This window comes from Ammospiza caudacuta, chromosome 1, assembly GCF_027887145.1.
Source record: "Ammospiza caudacuta isolate bAmmCau1 chromosome 1, bAmmCau1.pri, whole genome shotgun sequence".
NCBI classification, from domain to species: domain Eukaryota; kingdom Metazoa; phylum Chordata; class Aves; order Passeriformes; family Passerellidae; genus Ammospiza; species Ammospiza caudacuta.
Genome location: NC_080593.1, coordinates 106949805 through 106969336, shown reverse-complemented (window position 1 = coordinate 106969336; position 19532 = coordinate 106949805). Strand labels below are relative to the sequence as shown.

Sequence of the window (19532 nt, the reverse complement as noted above, 5' to 3'; positions counted from 1 at the left end):
CTTGGTAACACACACATGCACAGAGTTAACAACTTTAATTTCTGTGTTTTCACTTAGTGATTCCTTTATTGGAACATTTGCAAGTATTAATTATAGACAACAAAGGAAATGAGACTTGAGATTTATAAGCTCTAATCAGCTGAAGGCATTTCCAAATAAATTAATGAAACAAGTCAGAAATGACATTAAGAAATCCAGAACTTAATGTAAATCACAATGACTTTGTACCTTCTCTGACTTTCCCTCTTTTTCTTCCAACAGTCCAGTGCTTGCCAGGGTATATGAACTTGTATTTAATTTTTATGTAAAACAAGAAGGATGATGGGAATGTGTGCTCAGTATGACAAGTTACAATACTTATGTGTAAGAAGGAAAGCAAAACTCAAGCTGGGGCATAAAAATTTGCTATCACTCAAAAATTTCTATAAAATCTGCATTATTACTGAAACCATACAGAAAGATTTGATGAAGATGTTTTCCCATTAAGGAGTGGCAGTGGCTTTCATGACAATTTCTTGGCCCATTCTGGTGTCCTGCTTGTGCTCCTGCCAATCTGTCCTTTCTGTGATGTGTTCCTGAGCTGTCTTAACACTCTTGGTCCTCTCAGTGATTTCAGTTCTTGCTGCCATTAGACACCTCTGTTTCCTTCCTGCAGGAATACTAGGTCAAAAGGATGGTCTGTCTCAGCACGCCTGGCTGCTCAGGCCATGTTTTAAGGATGACCGGCCACGTCAGGCACGCAACTGCAGCATCCCTCTTCATCCAGTTTTGTCTAACAGCTGCAGTGTTTGATTCAAGTGTGTGAACAGAGGGTGTGAGCCCAGTCACGTCTCATTTCTCAGTGTCCTCAGCTTGTCATTCCTCTGGCTGGGGAACACTAGATAACTCTTGGATAATCTGATCTCGTGTATGTACCATCACTGCTGTTGCTGAAGGAAGAGAAGGATGAAATCTGGGCAAGGAAGCAATACAGCTTGGGCTTAAACAGACATTTCTCATTCACTTCTTTTGGTGACAGAAGTCTGTGACATCAATAGAAAGCATAAGGAATGTAATTTAATGTGGTAGATGCTCAAAACAGGCTTATTTCACCCAAATAAGACAACATTCAAAACAAAGGTAGCAGTCCTTCCACTTCAGTGTGGCTCTTCAAGGCTCCATTCACCAGGGTTTGTGAGGCTCTCTGGGCACACAAAATACTGGTTTTGTACCCCGTTATCCAAAAATAGCAGTTTAACATTATCTCCACAGACAATGTGTAAATATATATGTAAACACTGCAGCATGTATCTACACACAACTCCTTGGTACAGCATGACAGTGCATGGCAGAATCAAGTTGTATTCAAAACCTTGTGAAAAAGAAAAGGGTCACAAAATCCAGACAAGCCCTGCCTCCACGATGGTGACACAGGGTTTCTGCAGCTGCAATACATAAACCTTTTTATGTAATACATATACCAATTTTCGCGTTGTTCCTGTCTCATATCTAATTTGTAGTCACAGGACAGTTTCCCAAATGTATAATTTTGTGTATTTTGAAAAAAAATTATAATTGAAATTTAAAACACTTGAGGGAGTGAGAGATGTAGGGAAACAGCAGTCTTTAATTGATTGATCTTAGGAGCAGTATTTGAAAATCTGAAGTACGGAATCTTGTCTCTGTTTCCAACAGAGCTGGAGTATTTCAACAAACATATCTGCATTCAGCCAAGGTAAATGGCAGGTCAGGAGGCAATGGAAAAACAGCTCTCCTTCCCAAGAAGCCAAAACAACTTCCTTCATTGTAGAGCATGTGGCCATGAGAAGGGTATAAAAATTGGAAACCAATACCAAGGTTTCTGCTAATGAATTAACCTGCTAATTTTTAAAATTCCTAATAAGCTGCCTAGACAATGGCTCATGGTACTGTGGAAGAAACTGGCTGGGTAATGGTATAATCTCTTTCTGCTTTGCAGCATATTTTCTGTTTTGTTTGGGAGAGAAGTACCAGTCCAAGAAAACAGACAGATTGATTTACAAAGCACTTTGGAGAAGTGCAAGTTTATTAGATTTTTCTGAGTATGGCATGTTTTTCTCACCAAATCTTGAAATCTGTCTTAAAAACAAACATATTTCAGTGTGTGCAGCTTCTTTGTTTCTCTTTTCATAAAGTCTCTCATCTGGGCTTGACCTGCAGTATGTGTGGCAACTACTGGGGTAGAATTCCTTACAAGAAGGGAGAAGGAATGAAAACATTTCAAAATGATTATTAAAAATTGGAGATTTACTTCCATGGAATTTTCTCCTAAGAGGAAGGAAGGAAGGAAGGAAGGAAGGAAGGAAGGAAGGAAGGAAGGAAGGAAGGAAGGAAGGAAGGAAGGAAGGAAGGAAGGAAGGGCAGGCTTTTATTAAAATGGTCTTTCCATAGTACCCCAATGAAACACTGGCTGTGATCAGAGCTATAATGAGTATCTAGTCCTTAGTCAACTTAATTGTTACACATGCAGACTAGACTGCTTACAGTAAGGAAAACACTATCTAAAATCTGCTTTAAAAGTTATTTAACCAGAACAAATCATCTGGGAAAGTAAAAATATTTCTAGCTGGAAAAATATTTCTCTATAGCTGAGCTAGGCCTGATAGCAAACCTTAATGAATTATTAGTACCTTTATTGTTTTCTTTGGCCCCTGTGCACTATATTTGTAAAAAAAGTCAGTAAAAAAGAGAACAACTGTAAAAAGCAAATATTTTGTACAAAAATACAAAGTTTTAAAAGCTCTTAAAAGTATATTCCATATTACTGATAAGAGTTGGACTATATATATATATTTATATAAAATCTATATATTCGTGTATCTGTATAATTTTCCTACATTTGGGATTTTAGCAAATTAAGCAACCGTTTACACAGTTGCTTTATATGTTTTTCTATGTGAGTGACCAACAGTCTTACTCAGATTTATAGAATGTCTTTTCTCAGAAGACACAAGCTGGTTATGGATGTGGTTACTGGTTGAGAAGAAAATCTAGAACAGAATTAGTCCAACAGTATTTCCTGATGCTGAGGGTCGAAAGGCCTTAAATAATTACAGGATGCTGGAGAAGAGTTATTGCTGCATTCCTTGATGCTTTTAAATCAGTTTTCAGTGCTTGCTTTTTTTCTGTTTTCATTTTTTTTTTTAATTTTGGAAGTCAGTGTTGCTCTTTCCCATGATTTTCTTCTTCTTTACATAAATTTCCTTAATATGAAGGTATCTGTAAAGTTACAGCCTATTACACTCCAAGAATTTGCCCTACAGTATGAGAGAAAACAAGAAAAACAAAGAGAAAATGAAATGCTGTAAAAAGCCTGTGAAGATTAAACAAATTTCAAAAGAGAAAACTTACAGAGATCAAGGTATGGAAAAAATTTGAGCGGACTCATACTCAGATCCTGAAAGTCCTGGAGTATAAATATTTGTAAACCTTTAAGTTTTCTTAAAATAACAAATGTATGTAGGAAAACCAGGGTAAATCTTATTGTTACTTACACATGGTCCTTCACTCTGGACATCTAAACAGAATTATACATACAAAGCTTGTTCAGCACTTAGTTGTGTCTTAGGGGACCATGGATGGGATGTAATTTTGGCTCTGGCTAACATTTATGTCTGCCTTCACTGAAATCCAACCAACACGTTTCCATTTGGAGGAGCCAGGCACCCTTGGCAGAGCAATGTTTAAACAGGTTGTATGGAGGAGATAATGTTTCAGGCAGAGCCCCAGCATGAACACAAACACTTTTGTGCCACGTTTGACCACATTCTATGGCGATGGGGCCGGGCTCTAAGCGGCCATGGGAACCACCTGCCCTCTGCTCCTGCAGAAATGCCTGTGTCAACAGAGAGAGATGCCCTGTGGCAAACACCTGGCTGTCTGCTGGCCACACCAGCAGCTTATGAGCCCTTCACTCCAGCTGCAACGGATGAGCTGCTGATGGCCTATGGACCCAGCTTCTCAGTCCCATGGGACATCTCCTGGCAGTGACGGGAATTTTAAGATCTCCTCAGCAGTCACCAAGTTTGTGCCTCCTATTGCACAAACTTTCAAAAGAAATATTTTCTGGTTTTTGAAGACTGACTCCTGAGCCACTCTAAGGCCAGCTTTCCCTGTTGTGTGGCCACTGAGCCTATAAAGGCAGCTTCCAGCATGGGTAGGATCTGGAGTATGCGCCAAATCATGCCCAAAATTTTAGGCATGTGTAAAGCCTACAGGAAATGGTCAAGATTCTGGGCATTCCATGGCTATAGCCAGCTTTGAGGCTGCTTTTTCCAAGTGCAATAAATCCAGCACTTGCATCTGGATCTGAGTAGAAGTGCCTCACATGTGATTCCCCCTCTTCCTCAACAAGGCACTGCTGTAGCATTTAGCGAAGATCTCACCTCTAGCTGCGGGACATTTACTATGGGCAAGATGGAATAATCAAACCAAGGGCCTTGCTTACCTTTGTCCATGTCTTTTTCACAAATGAAATTGTTAGCATCTTCACAGTGGAAGTCATTCCAGAGTCCAGCATAGATCAACCCAGCACAATCTTCCCCTGGCCCGTGATTGTGATCCCAGTTATCAGGCTGCCCAGGTTTCCAGTTTCTTTCCACAAAAAAGCAAGAGATATGATTGCACAACACAGCACACATGGCAGGTTTTCACCACAAGAAATTAACGAAAACATCATGAGATCTGTTCTGAACGGGAAACACACATTGAAACAAACAATACATAACTCTTGCTGAAAATGGAAAACAGATGTATTACAGAGAAGGGAATCTATTCGGCCTCAGGCTGCCAAAACTCAGAGACCTAAATTTAGACCAATGAACTTTATTTTAGTTTCTGAGCGTACATGCACACACAGTGGGAGTGCTCCGTGCTCCAAGTGCATTGCTCCAAGCCTGTGAAACCTGCACAGCGCATTCCCGCTGGCAGATGGGGCTCAGAAGAGCCCACGGGCTCAGAGGTAATGCCAAGATGGCATCAGCCTGCCCTCACTCACTGCAAAGCTCTCTGACTGCACCAAAGGTGGGCATCTTGGGAGGAACAGCGAAGATCCATGTGTTTTAGGGACACGTGCTCAGATGGGAAGGGAATTCTATTGAGTTTTAAGAAATCCACACACAGTATATTTACACACATCTTTTGAGATCGTTAGCTTTGATGGTGAAATTGAAGGTAGCAAGTAAAAAATCTTGCAGCAAGTGTTTCCTCATCCTGTTTTTGTTTAACAAGTGAGAAATGCTTCCAAACTCAGGATTTAAAAGCTCGGTTTTCCTGCAGAAACAGGTTGTTGAAGGGAGCTTGTGATTGCTGGCTGACACAGTCCATGCTCAGCTAAAAACATGCCTGCCTGACATAGAGCATCCAACCAGGCATCTGGGAGGACACACAGCTTTCCAGAAGTAATGAAATACTCCAAAAACCTGTAACCAACAGCTCTGAGGTTATGACAGAGCACCTAAAACCATGGTGCAGTGGAAATCTACTAAAAGCAGCACCTTAAGTAGGATCAGTCACAGTGCTGCCATGAAGAGAAAGAAAGATGAAAATGGGAAAGGAGAAAAAGGGGAAAATATTACGGCTCATTTGAAATGAATGTGACTTTTGCCATGTTTTTCATCTAAATGAACACCAATGAGATCATAGCTAATCATTTCGTAACATCTGACTGACTGTGTAGCCTGTTTTTCTGAAGCACAGCATGTTAACATCTATAAACTCTTTAGTCTACTTCTCAGTATTAAAAATTTGGGTGGTTGCAATCTGTTCCATTTAGGACAAATTAGGTGTAGCCCTAGGATTCCTGGAAAGCTGCCAATTCAGTTCTCAGCTGGCCAAAGCATAGACACCCTCATTTCATGCATTTTCCTTATGCTGAATACTTTCCACTTGGATTTAGGCTTTATCTAAAGACTGGTCATTTTTTATTAGAACGAGTACTCTATTTATAGCCACTTGTAATGCAAATAAGGAAAATTCAAACCAAAACAGTAAAACTGTGCTTTCCATCTCAACTTTGTAATAAAAGTCAGAAGCAAAAGTTTTGGCAAGAAACACTGGGCTGCATAGTTATGTGATTCTTTCATTCAACATTCAGTTTTCTTTCTGGCAAGGAAAGGAATCCTTGTGCATGGAGAAGGCAGAGAGAAAAAACCCCAGCATCCTCAGTAACAAATTAAATTATTGGCATCTACAACCATCTGGATTCATTAGATAATGTCTAGATGCTGCTTTTAGAAGTATCAGCAAGAGCGACAGCATTGCTTTCTATTTACGTACGTGTAAACTGGTAAAGATCCATCCAACCATCTCCATTCATTTTCCTTCTCTGTATCTGTTAGTCCAATCCAGAAGCTGCCTTTCCCAATAATCTGCCTTTTTATCCATTGCTGTGAAAGAAAGAGCTTAGTCCATAACAAGGACAATGGTTTTTGGCACCAATAAACTACACTGGTTTCATAAGCCTCTTGTTATGACAACACAGTGGGCCAGAGAATTTTTTCTTAGCTGAAGATATGTGTCAGGAGTTGGCCTTGAGACCCCTCGCCCAGATTAGAATCCCTTTCATTGTTTGCAATGAGGTAGAGAGAACTAGGCATGAAAATTGGGTTGACATAAAGCCACAGCTAATATCTTACAGACACAAATTGAAAAAAACCCTAAGAGTAAGGAATTGTATCTTGACATCTCCACTGCCATGTTGAATAGTATTTAAAATATAGTTAGATTAAAGATACTTTTGGGTCATACTAGTCTTAGGCTGCATGTATTAAATCAGATAATTTAAAATTACATTATATTCACTGCCGTGAAAAATACTTTGATAGTACACAAGGCATAATGGATTCCATCTTTAAAGGTTCAAAACTCCTACAGTTCTCAGCAGCTTTTCTGACTGCTCTGTCCCCACCACCTTCTGCTCACACTACCCTTCTGCACAGGGAGAAGCTGCTGATCAGGCACAAGAGGGTGGACTAAAATTCTAATGAGTCAATGTGTTTATTTCTACTATATGAATTCATGGTGCTCTCAGCTTCCCACTATCTTGTGGTTTCTGCATGTTAAACAGCTTCAAACTTCCTCCTTGAAAACCTGCAAGAGAGGGTAATTACCTGCTCTTCTTTGTCATTGATGATAACCAAGCGTGATGCTTTCTCTTCACAGAATAACTTTGCGTCTTCAAAAATTTCTCTTTCAGTTGAAAAGTAGTAGCACTTTTCTGTATAGTTCTTCCAGTGGGGGGAACAACCTGTGATGTGAATTTTTTTTGTGTTAAGCCTGTTATTGGTAACTCAAGGGAGCAGTGATAAATGGAGGAACCCATGCCCCTGCACAGCATGCAGTGTGGTGATGGCTTACCATTAGCCTCGGGCACGGGCGTAGGCTGGCTCTGTAGCGCCATTGGCATCCCTGGGCCTGGCGGCCCCGGTGGGCCAGGCGGGCCCTTCGGACCAGGCAGCCCAGGGACCCCAGGGAGCCCAGTTATTCCTCGTGGTCCTGGTAACCCTGGGCTTCCCACCGTTCCTTGCAGGCCTTGAAATCCAGGTGGGCCTTGGGGCCCCGGTGGACCATCCTTGCCTGGTGGCCCTGGTGGCCCTGGGTCTCCATTTGGTCCAGGCAGACCGGTCTTGCCAGGAGAACCTCTCTGACCTTTGGAGCCAGGCGATCCTCTTGAACCTTTCCCTCCTTTTTCTCCTGGTGGCCCGGCTGGCCCAGGTGGGCCCTTCTCACCTGCAGGTCCTGGTGGTCCAGGCTCTCCTTTCTCTCCTTTTTGTCCTTTTAGGCCAGCGGGGCCAAGAGGACCAGGAGGGCCTCTGTCACCTTTAGGTCCCCTTGGACCAGGAGGGCCTGAAACAATGCAAGTGTACAAAGTGGGGATATGCACAGAAAACAAAACAAAAAGCCCACGTGGGGTAGGCTTGTTTAATACATCTCAGACCAACGCCACTGGATATTTAAAAAAACAGAAACTGGGCTAACAGCTGCTTTCATCAGTGCTTGTAATAGTGCAGCTGCTTTCCAGGTCCTGTATACTGTTGTCCTTTCCTTGACCTCCACAAAATACAAGATACAGAAAATACTCTGATACACCCAGCCATGTGAACGGGACAGTGACACCGCGCCCCAGGTGACCAGGCAAGGTGCCAGTCTCTGCAAAACTCTGTGCACTTGTCTATACTGGTTTATGCACTAGTGCTGTGTGTTGTTGGTCCTGTTCCCTCACTCTGCCATGCTCCCTTCTCCTTCTATTCTCATCACTCTGCTCTTAGTCCCAGGACTCTTTCTCCTGATCCTCGTTGTTTGTCTGTCAATAACAGGGTGTCAAAAAGAGACAAAATGATGGATAGTGAGCAAAAGGCCAACTATGGAAAAGACCGGAAGTTGCAAATTGGCCAGCTCTAACAAGACAGGGGACAATAACTCACAACAGGAAATGGCAATACTGTGACAGCAATAAACAACAAAACAGTTTGGGATTCTGTTCATGGATGAGCAAATCCCTTGTCACTACCTTCCCACCCCCGGCACTAATCTACATAATTCAAACTCCTCCAGAGATAGATCACCAAGCTGGAATCATTTAGGCCTGGTTGAAATGAGAATGGTTAAGGTTACTGACATGTAATCTTGGCTCTAATACAGCCTTAGTTTATTTGGAGCAATGGATTTATATTTGTGATTAGAGGTTTAGGCTGATTCACATCTGATTGGAAATATGAGTGTTCTTTTCATTTGGGATAATATTTGGCTGGGAAAAACCTTTTAAACCTGATGCTATTTATTTCTGGAGAAAATAAAGTATCCCAGGATTAAAAACTAAGCAAAGTAGGATGTTTTCTGGCAGACTAACAACTGGCTTAAAGTGAAATAGTAACTTGTTTTTCAGTAAGGGTGGACCTTTCTGGGAATAGTCCAACATATATTTTTTAGCCATTTCCTCCTTACTGAGGATTTGTTTCTTGATGTTCCACACCTTCACTCACTTATTTTAGAAACTAAATCAAAAGCAGATCCAGTCAGTCAGTCAGTCAGACAGAATAAAATTCTGCTAAGTCAGAACCTTCTTTCATAACATCCCCATTTTAGCTAGAAAAATTAGTACGGAAAATTCAAGCTACATGTTCATTTCCAAAGTTTAGGATTAGATAATGGAAAACTTCAGGACTCTGTACCAGCACACACTAACTTCACAGAACTAAAGAAGTAATGCAAGCAGGAATTCAGCACACACACCATCATTAGGGAAGCTGCATACCTTGTAGGATAGTGAAATTCTTGATGAGCTGGCCATGTTTGGAATCCACCAGCTTCATTTCTTCCATGATTACTGACAAATTAGCAACTTCAACATCTAATCTTGACCTCATCAAATCCTGTTGCACCTTGAGAGATGCAGAGTCTATGCGAATATTGGCTAGTGTGCTGTTCATAAAAATCAGCTCATCCGAGTGTTTACTTAAGGTGTCCGTACAAGTTGTCCTGACCTCATTGAGATTGCTCGTCAGTGTCCGTAGGTGATGAGCAGTGTAGCTGATGTTGTTGATGATATTGACTATATCAGTCTCAAAGACCTGGAACCTTTCTTCTAGATTGGTGAATTTGGCAGCAGTTCTGTTTTCATCTCCTTTATGCTGTTCCTGGAGATCCTTTAGACTTTGTTCATTGGCTTGGGCAATTGTGGTGATGTTCTCCATTTGCCCACTGAAGGAGCTGAGCTGACTGTTCATGTCTTCAAGTGTATCATTGTTGGCTTTTGCCATTGCTGAGTTGTTGGCAGCCAAGGCCTGTAAATTGTGCACTTTCTCCTTAAGCCAGTCAGTGTCCTTCCGGGCCTGAAGGACAACCTGCTGCAGATTTTGAAAGTCATTCTTGATTCTTAGAATAGCCGAGCTTGTATCTTCCATTGACTTCTGTAAGACACTGATAAGATTTCTTTGCTGTATTTGAGTCAGGTTTAAGTTGTTAAGGCTCATGATGACCACACTGTGAGAATGCTCTTGGCTTTGCAGGGTTGCTTGTATATTACTTGTGTCTTGTTGGAGATTGTTGATATAGCCAGTATATGCCTGAAGTGTCTTATTGACACTGATGATCGTGAAAGTGTTACTATCTAAGGCACTTTTCATTTGGTTCTGCCTATCATCTAATACATTTCCAGACTCTTGCAGCTTCTCCAGTGTGTCTTTGTTTCTGCTAGTTTTCTCTGCAATGTCATGAAGTTGCTGACGAAGAGCCAGAATGTCAGATCTGAAGCTGGACAGTTCAGTGTTAGTATTCAAGGCTTTTTGTCCAGCTTGGTCATCTGTTGTACAGGAAAAAACAAAAAAAAAAAAAGGAAAGGCTTTAGTTTTTTTTTTTAACACAGTATGAAACAACACAGTGTTCTTTAAGAACAGTCAGGTTGTCAAACTATTCAGTAGGATTTTTATGCTATCTTTTCCAGAAAAGAGAAACGACTAAACAAAGTTCTGCCGCTAGACAGAGAAAACAAGGAAAGAGGAATTGATGGAGACCTTGTGTCTTGCTGAGGAGAACAAAATGGTGATTCTGTCATCACAAATGGGAAAAACTATGGTTAGAAACTGATGAGTATATGCAGTCAAGAATGCTGTGTTCTGAATGAAAACTGAATTGGAAACAGAATTCAAAACATTAAACAGGTACCAGCAAGTGGAGGTTTTGAAGTTACAACTGGATTTTGCTGAAAGACCAGGAGTTTATTTTATCTGTTCATGTTTTCTTCTTTCTTTTCATTGCAAGTGGAATACCTTCATTGTGATTTAGTACATAGAATTCTAATTTTTAAAATCTTGGGTTTAGTTTTCACTAAGTTCTCATACTTATTTTAAAGCAATCTGGATTAGAGACAAAACTTTGCCAGCAGGCTACTTCAGATATGTCAGGATAAGATATATTTCTGGTTTTCTCTCTAATACATTACTATTGCTTTTAATGGCATTTATTTTGCCATTATTGTTGCCTCATGTTCTGAGTTTGAGGAAGGCAAAACCTTTAATCTTTGAGGAACATCTCTGCCTGTGCTTACATTGCCCTATGGAATACTTCTGGAAGCTTGTCCAAGTATGATGAAGCATTTGAGACTGCACAGCCTATCATCCAGGACATAGAAACCAAGGAAATATAGCAGTCAACACTTGCTCTCAGGGAAGACTCCCTTGCTTGACCTCAATCACTTCACTATCCTGCTCACAGTCCATATATTTTTGTCCTCATCTACATGTAGCTATATTTATGAATTAGATAGTCTCAAGTCCATTATTTCAGATGATGCCAAGAGAAAGCAGTATGGTTTTCATAAATTGCAGTGAATACAGCTGTGTATGGTGCTTTTGTCTGGTGTGATTGAATGAGTCATGATGAAAATGTCAAAGGATGGCTTGTGAGACTTCAGCCTGAAGTGTTTATGGAGTCTTTTGTGGATGGATATCTTCCTGAGCACAGTTCCTCTCCCTGCCATTTCTCTCACTCCCAGATCTTCTCAGCTCTGACTCCATGTTTACCTCTTGGCTGTAGCTCAAATTATACAGTGTTCCTCACACAGCTCTGACAACTGCCAGGTCCTCATACAGCTAATCCCTGAAGGCCTGTCTTCCATTCACCACATGCTTTTATCCTTCTGGCCCTACAGCACTTCTCTTACTTTTATGTCTCCTACTCAAACTGCTCCAGAACTTTCCTAACTTCCTCCATGGCAAGGCCACCTAAATGTGAATGGATGATCCTGAGCATCTCACTGAGCATCCATCCAGCAGTGTGCAAAAATGTGTCGCCATGAAAGAAGCAAAGGTGCTCCAAGTCATGAAAATTTAATCAGCATAATATAATAACCCAAATAGAATCCAGAAGGTTGCACAAGCAACCTTTACAGAAGTGTAATATTTACTTCTGTAGATGTGTCAGTAAAAGAACACCTCACTGAATTACCCCATATTTTTGAACTAAATGTAGTGTACAAATACTTTAGAAGCCAGCTCCTTTTTGAGAGAAAAAAGTTGTAAAAATTTACAATCAAGCTGCAAGCAGAGAAGTTTTCCTAGAAATACATGTCTCAATATATGATTTACAAAGCTAGACCAAATTTATCTCAAGAATCACATGCATGTATATGTATATTAATACTTCTACAATAAAAACTGTATGTATAGGAAGAAAAGTAAAAATGTACACTTAGAGAGTAGAATTTTTATCCATGATTTTTTTTTTTGCATCTTCCTGAAAATTGAGAACTTTGATAGTGCTTGGGATACCCAAACACATAGCAATCTTACCTCCTGTATTCCCTGAGATGATCAAGAAATAATTTATGGAAGTAATACACTTGCCTCAGACATAAGAATTTTGAATAGCTGATTATTGTGTACCTTGCAAAATGAATCTTAATTGCTAAGCAGCTTCAAGATGACTGGGTGACAGGTGCTCATTTTATGTAGAGGCTTTTGTGCTGTAGAACAACTTCTGTTATGTTTTAGATCTCTACCTCAGAGAAGATTCTCTCCTGAGGACAACATTTAAGTGTCTGTTTATTTAAATATAAATGCTTTCAGAGTGACTTCAGTGGGAACTGTAAATTTTGAAGTATTCTTAAAATGCTTTTCTAAGTAGAGCTGATCTGAACTATTTCTAAGTACTTTCCCAAGTACTTGAGAAACTGGAATGGAAGTGCTGTATCTTGTCATAGGCAGAGATTTTTCAGACAAATTTCCTGTCTCAATCTGCCAGGAGAACACCCCAGGTCCATAATACAAAGGGGCTTTGCTTGTGGGTAGATTACCTAATTTCTTCAGATCACTCTCCACTTCTGTGAGCTTTTCTGTGTATCTTCTGTGGGATGTTTCCAGGCCACCTGTCACATTGTCCATTTTTTCTACAACTAGGGGAGAGAGAACAGTGTGTTATGAAAAGAAGAAAAGGGAAATTATGAAAAAAGACTAGTAAACAATAAAGCAAACAAAACCCCATACCATTATCACCAAACAGTAAAAAAAGAAAACATCTTAAAATTGCCTTGCTTGCCATTACACACTGCTGTTGCTGTTGCCATTACACACTGTGAAATCTCGGAAGGATGAGCTCCTATTTGCTGGTGGACCCAGAATTCTTCTACTTCTTCAGTCTTCCAGCAGTCCCTAATGATTTTTTTTGCCCATGAGAAATCTCTCTCCTGAATGAGGAAATCCCTCTCTGTGGGTTTTCCTCACAAACAAAGTAATTTTCTTTTAACAGTATTTCCATGCTTCCAGCACAGTACTGTGTAGCAAAGGAAAATTGATTGCTAAAGGCTCAGATGTGTGAATGAATCTTCCTTTAATTTTCCTACGAGGCATTTCTCCTTAAAAAGAATTCTTTTTTTTTCTTCTGCCTTTTCATCAGTAAAAGGCACCACCTGGATAGTAAACTTAGGACTGAGATAGGAATTACTAAATGTTTTGGGGGGTTTAAACATATTGATAATGGTACAGATCACTCAAAGCAATCTTGAAATGATTCTGCCTCATTAAGATTGAAAGGATGGTCATTCAGGTCATTCAGATTTATGACTGATGTGCCCTTTATTTTGTAATGCCAGAGTACTTTTATTGTCACTGAGATATTCAATTATTTGATGAAATTAATATGGGAATGGAAAAAGCAGAGCAACAAATAAACAGCCCGGGGTAGCCTCCAGTGGCAAAAATGTGAAATTCTTGCAAGGCTAGAGGTAGCCAACAGATTTCACAGTAGACTTTGTCTAACAGCCTTTTGCATTCAAGCCACAACTAGGAGTAGAAATTGCTTCTCATCATGAGATTATTTCATCCTTTTGCTACACTGAGAGCAGAATGGGTCTGTAATAACCCTTGGAGAGGCTACACAAGTTATTGTGCCAGCTCCTTTTTTTCAAACAGGAGAAATAAAGTGTTTCCCATCTTTTGAGGTTCTGTAAACATGTGTGGGATAGAGGTACCTCTAACTCTTTCTGTCTGTGAAATGATCTGCAGCTAGGAAAGAGTCTCATAAAAATGTTGCTATGTAAAGGTTTGGGTTTTCCCAAGAAGTGAAATTTAGCAATCTTTTGCTGCTCATGAGCAACCACACGAATCCCAGACCTTTAAAGTGTAGTCCATCAGATGCTCCTTCTTTATTAGCATTTACATTTGTTTTTCTGATTCTGGGTACCACAGTTACACTGGAGGCTTTTACTGCTTCCCCAAAACCAACATAAGAAAAACAGATCAAGACTATCTGATGGAACATCACTGAGTTACAACAGAGAAAAAGTCTCAGGGTCTTCAGAGAGACCATACAGCCTTTGGTGAATTACTTGCCTGCTCCTTTCTAGGCTGCTAAAAAGCCAGTAAAAGAGAGACTCTACTGCTTGTGCAGAGTGTGGCTTTCTGTATTTGAGATGATGACAGATTGCTTGCTAAACACCAGACCCAGACTACAATAAAGGCTTTGCTTTTTCAGAGAGACAGTTGCTCAATATCTTCAGCTTTAGAAAGCATTTTTCTCCCCATTATAGCACTAATTTTTCACTGGTTCTTCTGCCCATTAAAGTTGTCAAAATGCTATATGCCATTTTTCCTAAATGAAACCAGAGTTGATTCTCTGTTTGTCCTGCCCTGCTGTCTTCCAGGCTGGAAAAGGTCCTTCAGCTACTTCTGACACTCCACTGATGCATGTATATGCCTATGCATCACATACAGAGGGGGTGAGGACTTGGCTTTTCCTTCTGGCTCCTTGTTCAGTCTGTGGTGTTCTCCTTTGTCTACAGAGAGTCACTGCCAGGGCATGGCTCACTCTGGGCACTTAGAGGGACCTTATGAAATCATCTGTATTTAAAAAGCAGGCCTAATTCAAGTGTTTCTGCTGAAACTGTGCCTTGACTAGCAATGTCACATCGCCTATGGTTCTTGTTAATTCAGTTTTAGTGTAATATTCAACTGTTTCCCCAGTTATACAACACACTTGGAGTAGGAAAATGAAGATATATTATCAGTAATTAAAAGAAAAATGTAATTTCTTCCTTTTGCTGTCCAAATGAATGCTAGTTTTGATGTAGAAAAATGTAATTTCTTCCTTTTGCTGTTCAAATGAATGCTAGATCTGAAGTTTGTAAAACTAAACTATCATATAACAAGTATGTTTTCATGGCTGAATGAAATCTAACACTGGAAGCTTGAGTTAAAATTTAACCCTGAAGAGTCCAAAGCAAATGTAAACAAAACAGTAGTAATCCTATCAATAAGTAGTTGTCTGGCAGTTAAATGAGACTGAACAGAAGTAATTATACAACAGCATATGCTATTTTCATTGTTCAAAGTGAAAAAACCCAAAGCCACTGAACTCCAACAGCAGAAACAAATCTGCTGGTCTCTGCAAATCTGACTGCAGGGCTAGCTCAAGGGCTAAGCTGCCATCCCATAGATAAACCAATGCATGTATTTGCTTTATATTGGGGTGGGATCTTATGGTCAAATAAATCATGGGTTTGGGGAATTTGATCCCCTGCCCAAACTCCTTCCCAAAGCAAGTTGTAGCTTATTTGCTTTTCTTGCTATTGCCCTGCAAGCGGAAAGGATGAATTTGGGAGAGTAGTGAGTAGCGAGAGGCCAGTGTTGTGTTTTTTTGTTCTTGGTGTCCAAAGAGGTCATGTGGACTAAAGGTCCTGTTACTGGGAATGTCTTTCCTTCCCTGGTAGTAACTCCCACTATCATCTCTGGATGGAGCCTTCAGTGATATGTGAGTGTGTGGAACACTCTTAGAAGTGGAAGTCAGCCTCTAGTGAGTGTCCCAGACTTGAACAGCCACTTTCCACCTTCTCCAGAAAAAGGCAAACAGGCAGAACAGCCGTAATATCCCACACAAAAGGCCACTCTGCTGCTCCCAACAATCTGCCCGCTCTTAAAAAGGCAAAGCTGTGTATGTCTTAACTTGCTTTTGGTTAACTTCACCTTAATTCACAGCTTGGTTTCTCTGCATTGTCATCTCAATTCCTGACAAGATCACAGTGGAAAATGTGGCAAAGATCCTCTAAAGGAAGCCAAAATTTCAAGTAGTTGCTGACCAGAACAGTGAGGAGTGTCTGCAACTAAGCCACCATGACAAAATGTGCCATTTCACCAGGATGTGTTGGCCCCAGGTAATGGCAGGCAAACTATGTCTGGGAGACAGATAAAAGAAGCAGATGAAAGTCATGGTGGGCGTTACTCAAGAAACTTAAAAACAAGGACTGACTAGAATTCTCTACCAGAATTCTAAACTACCAGAAATTCAGCCTGCAAGCATTCTCTTACCAGAACAAGCCACAGGAAGATAATTCATCTTCAATAGACTAATCTGACACCAGCTGGTGCCAGAAAAATTATAACTTTGTATTTTTAATTTAATTTAATAAAGTATGCACAAAAATTGCAGGTTGCTTTATTAGTGTTTTAAACAACAATTTGTCTTCTCAAAGCAGAAGAATACTAAACTTGACTAGTTATTCCTTCATGGTTTGTTTCCTTGTTATTCATTCATGTTTTGGTTTCAGGGTTCTCCAACATACTATATAATTTTTACCACTAGTTTGGAGGTTTGTTCTGTGTTGACTTTGCCTCCCATTGAGTTATTTTTTTGCTTGCCATATTTAATCCACTGATTAGTAGTTTTAATGTTTTAAATCACAAAGGATATTTAAATGCAATGTAGGAAATGAAAGTTTTAAAAGTAGTTTTGGGCTTTATAAACATAAGTGTGGGAGGCAAATTTAATGGAAACTTAGCTAAGAGACTGAAAGAATCCCTGATGCCAGCAGAATTCCTTCTTCCAGTGTAATGTTGCAGTAAAGAAGAGAAGCCAAATTCTGATACGGAGAGGCGAGTTCGAGAACAATATACTTTTATTCTGAATTTTGTTCTTCCTTTAAGGCCTAATCCTTTCTCAACAATAAAAACTGTTGCAGTAATTAATTTGAATGTGTACTTTCAGCTGGGGTTTTATCTACCTTATGTTTATCTAACTTATGTTTTCTGCAAATTACCATGTAGGTACACTGAAGACAAAGCTCTGAAACTGCAGGTACAAAGGGCAGAATTAATGTCTGACATATGACCATTTGCTGCATGGTGTTACAGAAGAATGCTTGGATTCAACAAGACTTTTGTCTCTTTTTCTCTTTTCCTTGGCATTCAAATGTTGCAATCACCAAGTTGGTGAGCAGTGGTCACCAAAATGTCTTAGGTTCTGCGAGCAAGATATGCATTATCCACCCTCCTACAACCCCTTTTCCATTTATTTTTTGAAGAGGGAATTCTTTTGTCCTTGTCCTGGATAGCTGTGATTTGGTACTGCTGTGGCAGAAAGACTCATCCCTGATGAGTGACTGCTCATTCAAAGAAGTAAGTTTAGAAATGAGTGAAGCAAAGTTTGGGCCTCAAGTAAAGAGCAAAGCCTGGGGAAAAGATGGTGCTAGCAGCCCCCACAGGTAAATAAGCTTGAAAACTAGATTGAAATGAGGAAGACAAAATCTTTCTCCCAAAGTCTGCTGGACAGTTTCCTTATTGATTCTGCCTCCTCCACACATGTAAAGCATTTGCCAAAGCAAGATAAAGAACAGTAGTCTCTCCAACTTGATATGCTGCATCTGATGCTGAGTGAGGGCTCTGAGAAGCCCCAGAAATGATAGATTTATGTAAAACTCTTGAGGGAAATTCTGCTAAATTCCAGTAGTTTAGTGGCTGGGTTAAGTTGGGAGAGACCCCATTCTCATCTGATGTAAGCAGATTTCTGCAGATTTATATCTGCAAAAGGCCTCCCCTAATCCATTTGACCAAATCATCTTAGATCAATAATAAATTTTTGAATCCTGGAAGGCTTTTTGTCCCTCAAAATCTGACTTCCAGAGACCAGTTACTTCAGGAGATGTATCCACATAGATGTACTGCATTTTTTTTTTTTTTACATTTGATGTTAATTTGCCACCTTTTGTCTGGTTTATCATGAAACAAGATTACCTAAGTCTCTCTATCTGTTCCTCACATTCTCTCTTTTCCCTGGATAAATCTTCCATCTAAACAAAACAGTTTTAATTTTCTCCCACTCAAAACTGTGCCAAATCCTCTTAAATAATTATTTATCCTTTCTATTTCTACAATTTCCTTTTCTTTCCCTGGCAAAGGACCAGAGGTGATGTCAGCTCTGCTATGAGTGCAGCTGTTGGCAGCACAGGACATGCTGCATGCTAATCACATGAATATTTACTCAGCTCCTTGGAGGGGTTTTGGAGCTACTCTCAGAGCCATGCTCAGACAGGTAATTTAGAACTAGCTTGGTTTTCTCTGCAACAAGCTGTGAAGCCCTGTTATAATGCTCACAATGATGTTGTTCACTTTCCTTTCCATGCCAGAAATTCACATCTTATTTATTTAACTTATTATAGATGTAACTGCACAGTAAGCAGGTGTTTACATCAAAACATTTTTATAAATGCCCAAGTGGCTGCAGTTAATTCGTGATAAGGATTTATGGGAATTTTAAGCCATGTTTCCCAGTGTGCCCAACCAATGACTTGCATAAATGAAATTCTCTCCATTACTGGGTTGCTCAACTACCAGAATCTTTGAAATTACTGTTAAAAGCATCTAAGTGTCTTTGTTCATCACAATTATTGTGAATAGTCAATACACTGGTACCTCCTGGTTTAATTTTTCTTTTTCTAGATATTTCAAATTAATATTTATACTACATTTTGTTCCTGTGATAAATATTATATTAGTAAGATATTCCTGGCTGTTGCACATATTACACAGCTTTGTGTCTTCCGGTACTCCTTCTTGGTGGAGGAATGATCATTTTGTTTCAACTTCCCTTTCAAATGTCTAATCTGGTTTCAAAAATTCATAGTTATTTGAAAGTCAAATTCTAATGTTGCAGTTTGTTGTTATGTACATACAAAAAGCCAACACTGCCCAAGTACTGATATTTAGGCTAAAATGTGACAAATTGCCTGGCTAGCTAATAAGTGACAACGTGTTTGGACACTTGTCTGAAAGTGAAATGTTGGCCTCAATGCATACATACCTTTGTATCCCAGAATGGCTACTGTGATTGTTAACAGGGCACACAAAATGTATAATAAGATGATGGAGAACTTCAGTGCCCAGTTATTTTTACACTTGGTACATTGGCTCCCCTCCTGAATACCTGCAACAGAAAATTTAAAGAAATTTAAAACAATGGCAAAGAACACATTGCTGGGTTTCTCTCCTCATCTCCTTTCCTCTGTTTTCTAAAGAGCAAATTATTTATATCAGCAGGTGATGTTTACATATGGGGTACCTATTTGCCTGTGCTGCCAGGATAAAAAATCACAGTGGTTAGAAGATCTGCTCTGTGAAACAATCACTTTGGGATTTTAGCATGTGTAAGAAAAGTAGGTTCTGCTTCACTGGACAACCTCTGGCTTTCCTGTGAAGGTGGCTATTTTCTGATTGTGCTAACAAGATTCTGGTGAGTTTTGGAAATAAAACCTT

General features: G+C 39.8%; 1 protein-coding gene across 1 annotated transcript in view; it reads right to left on the bottom strand.

The window, feature by feature from the left end:
• Positions 1 to 19532, bottom strand: part of COLEC12 (collectin subfamily member 12) — a 94905-nt gene continuing 75373 nt past the window's right edge. Inside the window, exons 3-10 of the mRNA XM_058810013.1 lie at positions 19081 to 19203; positions 12809 to 12907; positions 9272 to 10318; positions 7375 to 7863; positions 7128 to 7264; positions 6295 to 6404; positions 4466 to 4611; positions 1 to 3275 (exon numbers count right to left, since the gene is read on the bottom strand). Of these exons, the coding sequence (XP_058665996.1) occupies positions 3256 to 3275; positions 4466 to 4611; positions 6295 to 6404; positions 7128 to 7264; positions 7375 to 7863; positions 9272 to 10318; positions 12809 to 12907; positions 19081 to 19203 (2171 nt within the window). The 3' untranslated portion in view covers positions 1 to 3255. The remainder of the gene's footprint in view (positions 3276 to 4465; positions 4612 to 6294; positions 6405 to 7127; positions 7265 to 7374; positions 7864 to 9271; positions 10319 to 12808; positions 12908 to 19080; positions 19204 to 19532) is intronic.